The following is a 12,085-nucleotide window of genomic DNA, read 5'->3' as shown; positions in this document are numbered from 1 at the left end:
GCCCAGCCGCTCCACCACTTTGGATATGGCTTGCTAGTTCTGTTAGCTAATTAGCACTGTTAACTAATAGCTATTACTGTTCGTCCTGTGTCTGGATGCCAGGCTGTGGGTAGATCTGTAGATTTAATCCTTCCTCAGATTGAGGCTTGGGTGAAGATACTGTGGCTTTAAACTAGGTTGTGCTCTCCTGATGTGGTACACACAGTTCTAATACCAGCAAAGAATGGAAAACAAACAAGGATTTAGAAGATGGCACCTATTTCAATCACTCCTTCTCACCCCTGCAGTATGCAGACTCATTCCCAGTCTAGAGGCTGTACAGGGGAAGTTCCAGAATAGCAGCCTGGTCAGTGCCATGGGCATTTATGAACTTTATCTGGTCCAGAACTACTGTAGGCAGCCCATGGCCCAGGCGGTCCAGGCCACAGGGATGTCTCAGCAGGGTGTGTGCCATGGGAGGACTGCAAGTGCCACAGAGAAGAGAGAAGAAAGGGTGTTGTAAAGCTATGGGTGCTAGGACTGAGGTAAGTAAGAGGCTGCATTCCTCTTCCATCTTTCAGAATGGCCAGGAAGACATGGTTTGGGCGGGCCATGGATTTACCTAAGTTGTCACTGATTTCACTGAAAACCATCCATTTGTCCTTCAGTTCAGCAGGATGACCTACCTCTGGCTTCTTCGGCTCTTGTTTTTTCACACATAAAGAGGCAAGAGACAGCTGTTGCACGTGCATCATCATTTCTGTGGAGAAGACAGAGGGTTTGTGCCAAAGGCTTCCAGTCTTCACTTACCTAGCACAGCCCCTTCCTGGACTGCAGGACTAAACTCGCTCGGCCAACCCACTGAATCACTCTTGCCTTGCCTGCCACCTTCTGGCTGCACATCCCCTCTGCATCTCCTGACAGCGGAGGTTAAGGACTGGGTCCTCTATCCCTGGAACAGCACCTGAGCGGGTGTCATGCTCTTTTGCAGCATTGAATACAACTCATCTTTGAACAGAAGGTGCCTCATGGCTTGCTAAGGACTTTAAGGCACCACTGAAGAGCTGCGGCTGTGAGGGAGGACATGCTGTGTGAACTACTCAGCTGTACCCTCAGGTGAAAGACCAGCAAGGGCTAAACATGCTAGCACTTCTCTAACAGAGAAAGGCAGGGAAGGAGATCAAGTCAGAAGTGGCTGATTTTTCAGTGAGATGAAGCCCTCCACATCCCAGACCAGGAACTTCCCCTGTACAGCCTCTAGACTCCCCTGGAAGATCTTGGTACCAAGGGGTGGGGCAGCACCCCAGTCAGCACCTATGGGCTGTCCCATCTGGACCAATCCCCTAAAAATGGAACAGAGAAAACTCCAGACTCAAGAATGGAGCTGGGTATGAGACCACTCACTGCCAGCTGGTTCAAGACAACTATTCTAGCGTAAACAGGCTGCAAACAGGTTGTTTACGGTGTGAGAAAAGAAGGAGCACAAAATTTACAGCTGAGTAAAACTGAGAGTGGTGGGCCACACTACACACTCTGGTGAGACCATGGACAATTTGCCTAATCCCTTTGAGGCTCAATTTCCTCATCTGTATAATGGGGACAGGACTGTAGTGAGGATTAAATGAGGTAATTCGTAGCACAGAGTCAATACCTGTTAGGTGGCCATGAATTTTTTTTTTTGAGATGGAGTCTTGCTCTGTCGCCCAGGCTGGAATGCAGTGGCGTGATCTCGGCTCACTGCAAGCTCTGCCTCCCAGGTTCAGGCCATTCTCCTGCCTCAGCCTCCCGAGTAGCTGGGACTACAGGCGCCCGCCACCACGCCTGGCTAATTTTTTGTATTTTTAGTAGAGATGGGGTTTCACCGTGTTAGCCAGGATGGGTCTCGATATCCTGACCTTGTGATCTGCCCACCTCGGCCTCCCAAAGTGCTGGGATTACAGGTGTGGGCCACCGCACCCGGCCGAATTTTTTTTTTTGAGACCGAGTCTCGCTCTGTTACCCAGGCTGGAGTGCAGTAGCATGATCTTGGCTGACTGCAACCTCCGCCTCCTGGGTTCAAGTGATTCTCCTGCCTCAGCCTCCTAAGTAGCTGGGATTACAGGCACGCACCACCAGGCTCGGCTAATTTTTGTATTTTTAGTAGAGACGGGGTTTCACCATGTTGGTCAGGCTGGTCTCAAACTCTTGACCTCGTGATCCACCTGCCTTGGCCTCCCAAAGTGCTGGGATTACAGGTGTGAGCCACCACGCCTGGCCAGTGGTCATGAATATTAAGATCACTTCTGCATTTGTAAAACAGGATCATCATACTAGCTGGGGGAGAGCTGTAGCAGGTAACATGAAACGGCATGTTCTAGGGACCTCCTGCGGGATGCCGAGGCCACAGCCTGCACTCTGCAACCTCACCACTTTCCCCCTTCCCCACATCCTCCCACCTTTGTGGATCAACATGGCAGCTGAGTACTTCTGGCTTCCGGTGACCAGAAGCTCACATGACCATGATCCTTCTAAAAGCTGACACTCCTGGTCAAAGTCACCAATTCTCCCTCCACAGGAGCCCAGCACAGAAAGGGTACCATCCACGTGCAGAATCCTCACTCCCCAAGAGCGGGCATTGGTCAGGAGGCTGCTGCTGCCCCCACTGCCTCCTCCACTGATGCTCCCCTGAAATTACAACACAGAGTCAGGTAGAAGCAGAGACTCCCCAAGGCCTGAACGTGAAGGGGACACATAGAAATTGCTTCTGGGAGGTCTGAGTCACCCATGGGAGGGACTGTGGGGAGGCAGGCAGGAGAGAGAGTACAGTGCCCAGAGAGTCCATCCCAACCCCCAGGAAGACATCCTGTCCTCCACATGGCCACATTGGGAGGGGAAGGACCACTGGTCTGCCTATACATTGTGCTCTGGCCACCTCGTGACCAGGAAGGAACAGATGCTTCTGAGAGAGCTGTTCGTTGGGAGGGCCTCTGTGAGGAAAGCTCTCAGCACAGTAAGTACACAACAAACACGGTGACCATCATCCTCATTGAGCATGAAACTATGTTGGCTGCAGATCTTCCCCCTCCACTGGCTCAGTCCAGCAGCACTACATCCCCCATCACAGCCATGTACCCCTCCTGATGTCACTAGCACGACTCTTCTCACAAGATCACCTTAACTCCTCCTCCTGCCACTAAACTTTAACAGCCCTGGATATTCACACAAGGAATAAAGAGTTATGTTTTATTTTATTTTATTTTTTTTTGAGACAGAGTCTAGCTCTATCGCCCAGGCTGGAATGCAGTGGCACAATCTCGGCTCACTGCAACCTCCACCTCTCAGGTTCAAGTAATTCTCCTGCTTCAGCCACCTGAGTAGTGGGGACTACAGGTGCGTGCCACCACACCTTGCTAATTTTTCAGTAGAGATGGGGTTTCGCCATGTTGGCCAGGCTGGTCTTGAACTCCTGGCCTCAAGTGATCCACCCACCTCAGCCTCCCAAAGCATGGTGGCTCACGCTTGTAATCCCAGCACTTTGGGAGGCGGAGGCGGGCGGATCACGAGGTCAGGAGATCGAGACTATGGTGAAACCCCGTCTCTACTAAAAATACAAAAAACAAAAAAATTAGCCGGGCGTGGTGGCGGGCGCCTGTAGTCCCAGCTACTCGGAGGGGCTGAGGCAGGAGAATGGCGTGAACCCGGGAGGCGGAGCTTGCAGTGAGCCGAGATTGCGCCACTGCACTCCAGCCTGGGCGACAGAGCGAGACTCCGTCTCAAAAAAAAAAGAAGTCTGGCCTCTGCACCCAGCAGCCCTGTCCCGCCACATCTCACATCCCCACGGTTCTCTTGGTAGGCTCCAGAGTTGGAGGTGGCTCTGGCTTTAACACTTACTCTCTAGGTGAATGGCTAAATAACTTGTCTGAGCCTCCACTACCTGATGTAGAAGAAGGAAATAATGACAATACTACATATGGCAGAGTGTGCATTTTGTGTGGGTGCTTCAGAAGAACCTGGGAAGAAGGGTGAAATCCCTCCCTGTGCTGGAGACCACCCGCTCTGTCCCATCTTGCCCCAGCTCACCTGGTTTCTGATGGCCTTCTGAAGCAGCTCCTTCCCTCTGCTTAGAGGCACCTGACGGGGACAGAAGAGCAGTGAGGTCTGCTGATAGGCCACCTGTGCACTGAAAGATGTTTACACAGGAGCTGGTGAGGGGTTATGTCTTGGGGTTATGTCCCTCGGAAAGCTGGGAGCAGTGACAACTGAGGATTGGTAGAAATGAGAGCCTAGAAAACGTTTAGGAGGTAAAGGTAAAGCCACAGGAAGTTTAGGTCACCCTGAGGTGGCAGCCTGAACCTGGTGGAGAGAAGGGCACTCTGAATTCACTGAGATCCAATTGTTATAAATGTCCTGAGACCCTCTTTAAGAGTCTCTGCACCCTCCAGGAGATAATGAAAGCAAATGTTTCACTTTAGAAATTTTTGCTCGTAGGAAGTCCCATCTGTCATCACAATGCCAACAGTGTATGTTCATGGACATTTTAATATTAATATAAGTTAGACAAAATAAGAATGTAAGCCTAGAGGGGAAAAGCCATGTTCCATTTTAAATCAAAGACATAACACGTGTATTGTCCAAACTCTTGGCCCTTCATACATGCAAGCAAGGAAGAAGGGAATGGCTGCCTACTCAGGGTACTCCTGCCCAAGCCCAGACCAATCCCAACACATCTTCTCTGGTTTATGAAGACTCTCCCCTGGTTTCTAAACCTCTGACTTTCAAGTCCCATAAAAACTGACATACGGCATAAAAGGGTAGCATGGGGGATAGTATGTTGCTGAGGTGTTTAGATTCAGAGCTATGATAAAATATTCTCAGTCCCTGAATTCAAATGAGAGATTAAATTAATCCAGATGAAATTAAAACCAGAGACTGCCTTAAAAGGCTCACCAAAGCCTACTTCCTTTGTTTACACAGCATACCTTTCCTACATGAGGTTCTTACCGAGTCAACAGGTTTCTGTGAAGGCCTGGGGTGGCTGCCTTTTGGATCAACCATGGCCGATGTTTCCACTCTGACCTTACTGGGGCTAGGGCTAGGGCAGCCTCTGTGGCTTGTTCCACTGCTCTCTGCCTTTACTTCTCTGCGGCTGGACACGATGTAACTTACTTCTTTGCTCAGAAAACCCTCAATTACCTGAAACCAGATCACAGAGGTGGCTGAAAACCAAAAAGCAAATGCAGGATTGTCAATATAAAGAGGCTGGAGAAGGAAATCTTGGCTGCCAGGAGTTCCAGAATCAATGTCTTTAAATAGACTAAATGCAGTTCCGTACCAAGTTCTAAGAAGACATCATCCTGAAATCTAATGGGGTATATATATATGTGTGTGTGTGTGTGTGTGTATGTGTATGCGTGTGTGTGCGTGTATATATATATATGTATATATTACAGGTTTTGTCTCCAAGACTGCTGCCCTGACCCAGTGGCAGAAGGCTGCAAGCTTTGAGTTCTATGAGCAGTTTGAGTTTGCATGCAGCAAGAACACATTGAAAGAGCTGGACAGGATTAAGACTAGCTTGTGTAAGCCATGATTTTTCTGTGTAAGAAACACTGGGGACCAGGTGTGGTGGCTCATGCCTGTAATCCTAGCACTGTAGGAGGCTGAGGTGGGAGGATCACTTGAGGTCAGGAGTTCAAGACCTGCCTGGGCAACACAGCAAGATCCTGTCTCTAAAAAATTTTTTTTTTTTTTTTAATTAGCTGGGTGTTGTTATGTGCACCTATAGTCCTAGCTACTTGGGAGGCTGAGGCAGGAGCATCACTTGAGCCCAGTAGTTCAGCGATGCAGTGAGCTATGACTGGACCACTACACTCCAGCTTGGGGAGTGAAATCCTGTCTCTAAAAAAAAAAGAAAAAAAAAGGCTAAAATGGCTTATTTTATGTTATATACACTTTACCACTATTTAAAAAATTTAGTTATGAATTGAAAGATTATATTTACCTTTTTTTTTCTTTTCTTTTCTTTTTTTGAGACAAGGTCTCACTTTGTCTCCCAGGCTGTAGTGCAGTGGCGTGATCTTGGCTCACTCTAATCTCCACCTCCCGGGTTCAAGCAATTCTCCTGCCTCAGCCTCCCAAGTAGCTGGGACAACAGGTGTGTGCCACCACACCAGCTAGTTTTTGTATTTTTAGAAGAGATGGGGTTTCACCATGTTGGCCAGGCTGGTCTGGAACTCCTGACCTCAAGTGATCTGCCCACCTTGGCCTCCCAAAGTGTTGGGATTACAGGTGTGAGCCACCGTGTCTGATCACATCTACCTTTTTTTCGTCACCAGGCTGGAGTGCAGTCATGCGATCTCAGCTCACTGCAACCTCTGCCTCCCAGGTTCAAGCGATTCTCCTACCTCAGCCTCCCGAATAGCTGGGACTACAGGTGCATGCCACCACGCCCAGCTAATTTTTATAATTTTAATAGAGATGAGGTTTCACCATGTTGGCCAGGATGGTCTCGATCTCTTGACCTTGTGATCTGCCCGCCTTGGCCTCTCACAGTGCTGGGATTACAGGTGTGAGCCACTGTGCCTGGCTGCATCTACCTTTTTTAATACAGCAAAAGCAAATGCTAGAGGGTAGGAGTAGGGCATTATCCCATATAAATATAGGAGATTGTTAATGACCATACATTCCTCCTCCTATCCCAGTATACCCACTCCTTTGCAATATGACTTTGCTGTTCCTGCCATTAGGAGGTGGGACCTACTTTTTTATGCCCCTCAATCTGACTCGATTGGACCAATAGGACATGTGGAAATTATGATGTGTGGAGTTCTAGAGCCTAGGCCTCAGAGGCCTTGGCTTCCTGCCTCACTTTCTGGGAAGGCTGCCTTGAGACCGCCATGTTCAATCAGCTAGTCTAGCTTATTGCATGTAGATATGATAACTGACACAGAGTGCCAGATGTGTGAGTGAGGCCATCTTGGTCTTTCCAGCCCAGGTGACCCTCCAGCTGAATGCAGCCTCAGGAGTGAGCCCTGTTGGAACCACCAGATAAACCACCCAGCCAACCCACAGCATAATGAGAAATAATAAATTGTTGTTTTGGCCAGACACAGTGGCTCACGCCTGTAATCCCAGCACTTTGGGAGGCCAAGGTGGGTGGATCACCTGAGGTCAGGAGTTCGAGACCAGCCTGGCCAACATGGTGAAACTTCGTCTTTACTAAAAGTACAAAAAACAACAACAACAAAAAGTAGCCAGGCATGGTGGCAGGCACCTGTAAACCCAACTACTCTGGAGACTGAGGAAGGAGAATCGCTTGCACCTGGGAGTCAGAGGTTACAGTGAGCCAAGATCGCACCACTGCACTCCAGCCTGGGCATCAAGAGTGAAACTTTGTCTAAAAATAAATAAATAAATAAATAGAAAATAAATTGTTGCTTTAAGCCCAAGTAGGGTTGGTGTTTTATATAGCAAAGGCTAAATGACAGAAAGGACTAAAAGTTCAAAATGTAATTATGGGCCAGTTTGGTTATATAATCCTCATTCTATCCATCCTCACCACTGAGTTTCTGCAGTCCTGAGTTTCTGGGTTTGACAGCAAAGAGCCTCTCCATTCCAAGCCCTATTCATCCAGTTTCCCCAGTTATTAGTCTCTTTTGGGTCAACCACTATCATGCTGTTTTCTTTTTTTTTTTTTCTTTTTGAGACAGAGTCTTGCTCTGTTGCCCAGGCTGGAGTGCAATGGCACAATTTTGGCTCACTAGAACCTCTGCCTCCCGGGTCCAAGTGATTGTTGTGCCTCACCCTCATGCACTCGGGAGCAGCTGGGACTACAAGTGCATGCTACCATGCCCTGCTAATTTTTTACATTTTTAGTAGAGACAAGGTTTCATCATGTTGGCCAGGCTGGTCTAGAACTCCTGACCTCAGGTTGTCTGCACCTCAGCCTCCCAAAGTGGGATTACAGGCATGAGCCACTGAGCCCAGCCTAAATATATATATGGTTTTTTTTTTTTTTGAGACGGAGTCTTGCTTTGTTGCCCAGGCTGGAGTGCAGAGGCACGATCTTGGCTCACTGCAACCTCCACCTCCCGGTTTCAAGCAATTCTCCTGCCTCAGCCTCCCGAGTAGCTGGGATTACAGGAGCATACCACCACGTGTGGCTAATTTTTGTATTTTCAGTAGAGATGGTGTTTCACCATGTTGGCCAGGCTGGTCTTGAACTCTTGGCCTCAAGTGATCCGCCCGCCTCGGCCTCCCAAAGTGCTGGGATTACAAGTGTAAGCCACCGTGCCCAGCCCCTAAAAGTATTTTAACGGAATCAAATGCAGCAAATGCTTTTTACTCAAAGTTGTTCACCTGTGTTATTTCTAAACGCTAAAAATTATTAAGAGTCTAAATGTCCACAGAGCAAGAGTTAAGTAAATTAATAATCCACTCAAAAGAATATTATATTCCCACTGCAAATGATGCATATGAAGGGCAATAATGATAGAAAAATGCTAACGCTTTAAGGTTATGGGTAAAAAATTGATAATAAAAATGTACTAATGCCAGCTGGGTGCTGTTGCTCATGCCCGTAATCGTAACATTTTGGGAGGCTGAGGTGGGGGGATTGCTTGACGCCAAGAGTAAAGACCAACCTGGCCAACATAGCAAGACCCTGTCTCTAAAATTTAAAAAAAAAGTACTCATGATCATAGCTAGAAAAAAATTAGCATTGCCCTGCCTTTTTTTTTTTTTTTTTTTTTTTTGAGACGGAGTCTCGCTCTTGTTGCCCAGGCTGGAGTACAATGGCATGATCTCGGCTCACCGCAACCTCCACCACCTGAGTTCAAGCGATTCTCCTGCCTCAGCCTCCTGCATAGTTGGGATTACAGGCATGTCCCACCACACCCAGCTAATTTTGTATTTTTAGTAGAGACAGGGTTTCTCCATGTTGGTCAGGCTGGTCTCAAACTCCTGACCTTAGGTGATCTGCCCACCTGGGCCTCCCAAAGTGCCGGGATTACAGGAGTAAGCCACCGTGCCCGGCAGCTATAATTTTATTTTTCGTAGAGATGAGGTCTCACTATGTTGCCCAGGCTGGTCTCAAACTCCTGGACTCCAGCAATCCTCCCACCTCAGCCTCCCAAAGTGTTGAGATCACAGGTGTGAGCCACCACAACCAGCCATTAAGTTTCCTTTTTTTTTGGCCGGGTGCGGTGGCTCACGCCTATAATCCCAGCACTTTGGGAGGCCAAGGCAGGCGGATCACAAGGTCAGGAGATCGAGACCATCCTGGCTAACACAGTGTCTCTACTAAAAATACAGAAAAAATTAGCTGGGCGTGGTGGTAGGCGCCTGTGGTCCCAGCTACTTGGGAGGCTGAGGCAGGAGAATGGCATGAACCTGGGAGGCGGAGCTTGCAGTGAGCCGAGATGGTGCTGCTGCACTCCAGCCTCAGTGACAGAGCGAGACACTGTCTCAGAAAAAAAAAAAAGAAAAGTTTCTCTTTTTTTTGAGACAGGGTCATGCTGTGTCACCCTGGCTGGACTGCCTCCCAGGGCTCAAGCGAGTCTCATGCCTCAGCCTACTGAGTAGCCAAGACTACAGGCATGTGCCACTGTACCTGGCTAATTTTTGTATTTTTAGTAGAGACAGGGTTTTGCCATGTTGGCCAGGGTGATCTAAACTCCTGGGCTCAAGTGATCCACCTGGCTCGGCCTCCCAAAGTGCTGGGATTACAGGTGTGAGCCACTGCACCTAGCCTTTTTTTGAGACAAGGTCTCACTCTGTTGCCCAGGTTGGAGTGCAGTGGTGCAAGATCTCGACTTCAGCTCACTGTAACCTCCGCCTTTTGGGCTCAAGTGATCCTCCTACCTCAGCCTCCCAACTACAGTCATGCACCACCACACCCGCTTAATTTTTTGTATGTTTTGTAGAGACGGGCTCTCGCTATGTTGCCAGGCTGATCTTGAACTGCTGGACTCAAGTGATCCGTCCTTCTCAGCCTCCCAAAGTGCTGGGAGTACAGTCATGAGCCACTGTGCCCAGCCTAAGTTTCTACTAAGGAAAAAGATTTATCTTTATTTCTTGAAGGTTATTTATTTATCTTTTTTTTTTTTTTTTTTTTTTTGAGACAGAGTCTTGCTCTGCCTCCCAGGCTGGAGTGCAGTGGTACAATCTCGGCTTACTGCAAACTCCACCTCCCTGGTTCAAACAATCCTCCTGCCTTAGCCTCCTGAGTAGCTGGGACTATAGGTGCCCACTATGATGCCTGGCTAATTTTTGTATTTTTAATAGAGACAGGGTGTCATCATTTAGGCCAGGGTGGTCCCGAACTCCTGATGTCAAGTAATCCACCTGCCTTGGCCTGCCAAAGTGCTGGGATTACAGGTGTGAGCCACTGCGCCTGGCCAAAAAAATGGTTTATATTTAAAATTGCTTTCGTAAATGTAGTGAGACCACTGAAAATACCTGGAAACTGCCGGGCGTGGTGGCTCATGCCTGTAATCCCAGCACTTTGGGAGGCCGAGGTGGGCAGATCATGAGGTCAGGAGTTCAAGACCACCCTGGCCAACAAGGTGAAACCCCATCTCTACAAGACTCTGTCTCAAAAAAGAAAATACCTGGAAACCATAATAATCCCTATCCAACGCCTGCTCTACAGCCTGCAAAGGCACATGGCATCACAGGAGAAGAGCAGGTTACCTACCCCACCCAGTTGCTGAATGGCCCCTGTCAAAAACTGGAGATTCTTGCCAGCAGGCAGATCCAAGTAAAAGGACTTTCCCGAAAAGGGATGCTTCCCGGCACCTGGTGAGTTCTTCTGGCATTTTCCTAGACACCTGGAAACTCCTAGCTGAGCCCCTAGAAAACAATAAAGAGGAGCAAAGTAAGAAGCTTGAAATGAGAGTCCTGAGGCCAGGTGGCCCTCACTGACAGCTCAGTCTGTGTGCTATAATAGCACAGATTAGACCCTGGGCACACACAGACAGCTGCGAAGCCAATACCCTTACTCTCAGAAGCTCAGATGTGGTGAAATTGGAACCTTCCAAACAAGATAATAAGCAAACAAGGCTTGCTGACTTCTTCACTTCTTCCTTAGAATCTGAATCTAGGGAAGCCATTTAAGTAAAAAGGAATTAGACAGATCCCCAAACCGACACTGGGGGGCTGCAGTGAAAAGTAAGCTAGGGAAAAGAGGGCCCAGATTCACACGGGGGTGCCAGGCAGGAGGACGCTTTCTAGCTGTGCTGGATGAGTCACTGCCTGCCCTGTTGCCAGTGCCCAGCCCCTAACCAGAGTCAGCAGGGTAACATCATGGCAGTGTTGCCGCCTAGCTTAGGGCGAATATGGATGTGTATTCGAGACAGATAAGAGGGTAAGGGGACAGTGAACTTGTTGGCTCCTGAATGGGCCTACTTCCTAACCTCTCCATTTGGTAACTTAGGTAATTATAACTCAAAAAGACAGCTCTTGAAAAACAACAAGACAAAGTGTGTGTGTGTGTGTGTGTGTGTGTGTGTGTGTGTGTGTGTGTGTGTGTGTGTGTGTGTGTGTTGGAAAGCACAGAATGCTGCTGTAAATGGAGAGTGAATAAGCCCATATTCTAGGGGCTTTGCCCCGTAGTGGGGTCGTTTCCTCTTTTTTTTTTTTTTTTTTCCCTTTTGAAACGGAGTTTCGCTCTTGTTGCCCAGGCTGGAGTGCAATGGCGTGATCTCGGCTTATCGCAACCTCCTTCTTCCAGTTTCAAGTGATTCACTTGCCTCAGCCTCCCCAGTAGCTGGGATTACAAGCATGCACCACCATGCCCGGCTAATTTTGTATTTTTAGTAGAGTCAGGGTTGCTCCATGTTGGTCAGGCTGGTCGCAAACTCCCGACCTCAGGTGATCCGCCTGCCTCGGCCTCCCAAAGTGCTGGGATTAAAGGCGAGGGCCACCACACCTGGCCTGGGTTGTTTCCTCTTCTATGCAACCTCCAATCCCTAAACTCAATGGAGGGACACACGAGATAGGGCAAAAGCTTTTGATCTTCCTTCAAGGAGCGTGTTACCAGAGTGGCTAATGAGCCAAAGGGACATTTGTGTATAAGAAAACATGAGGCAACTGAAGAAAGCAAGTACTACCAAAGAAACTTTATCTG

At 48.5% G+C, this 12,085-nt stretch overlaps 1 protein-coding gene across 22 annotated transcripts in view; it reads right to left on the bottom strand.

Moving 5' to 3' along the window:
* Positions 1-12,085, bottom strand: part of DBF4B (DBF4B-CDC7 kinase regulatory subunit) — a 53,993-nt gene that overhangs the window by 17,935 nt on the left and 23,973 nt on the right. For 7 of the 22 annotated variants that reach the window (XM_063629168.1, XM_063629174.1, XM_063629170.1 and 4 more), the window contains 5 exons: positions 10,655-10,809; positions 4,960-5,151; positions 4,039-4,089; positions 2,556-2,643; positions 666-739 (listed from right to left, as the gene is read on the bottom strand). In XM_063629168.1, coding sequence (XP_063485238.1) covers positions 666-739; positions 2,556-2,643; positions 4,039-4,089; positions 4,960-5,151; positions 10,655-10,809 — 560 coding nt within the window. Of the gene's footprint in view, positions 1-665; positions 740-1,630; positions 2,274-2,414; positions 2,644-4,038; positions 4,090-4,959; positions 5,175-10,654; positions 10,810-12,085 lie in introns of those variants that run through there. The other 15 variants (XR_010118211.1, XM_063629163.1, XM_063629171.1 and 12 more) reach the window with 6 other exon arrangements.

Source organism: Symphalangus syndactylus, chromosome 20, assembly GCF_028878055.3.
Source record: "Symphalangus syndactylus isolate Jambi chromosome 20, NHGRI_mSymSyn1-v2.1_pri, whole genome shotgun sequence".
NCBI lineage: Eukaryota > Metazoa > Chordata > Mammalia > Primates > Hylobatidae > Symphalangus > Symphalangus syndactylus.
The sequence above is the reverse complement of the archived record's forward strand: the minus strand, read 5'-3'. Positions and strand labels throughout refer to the sequence as shown.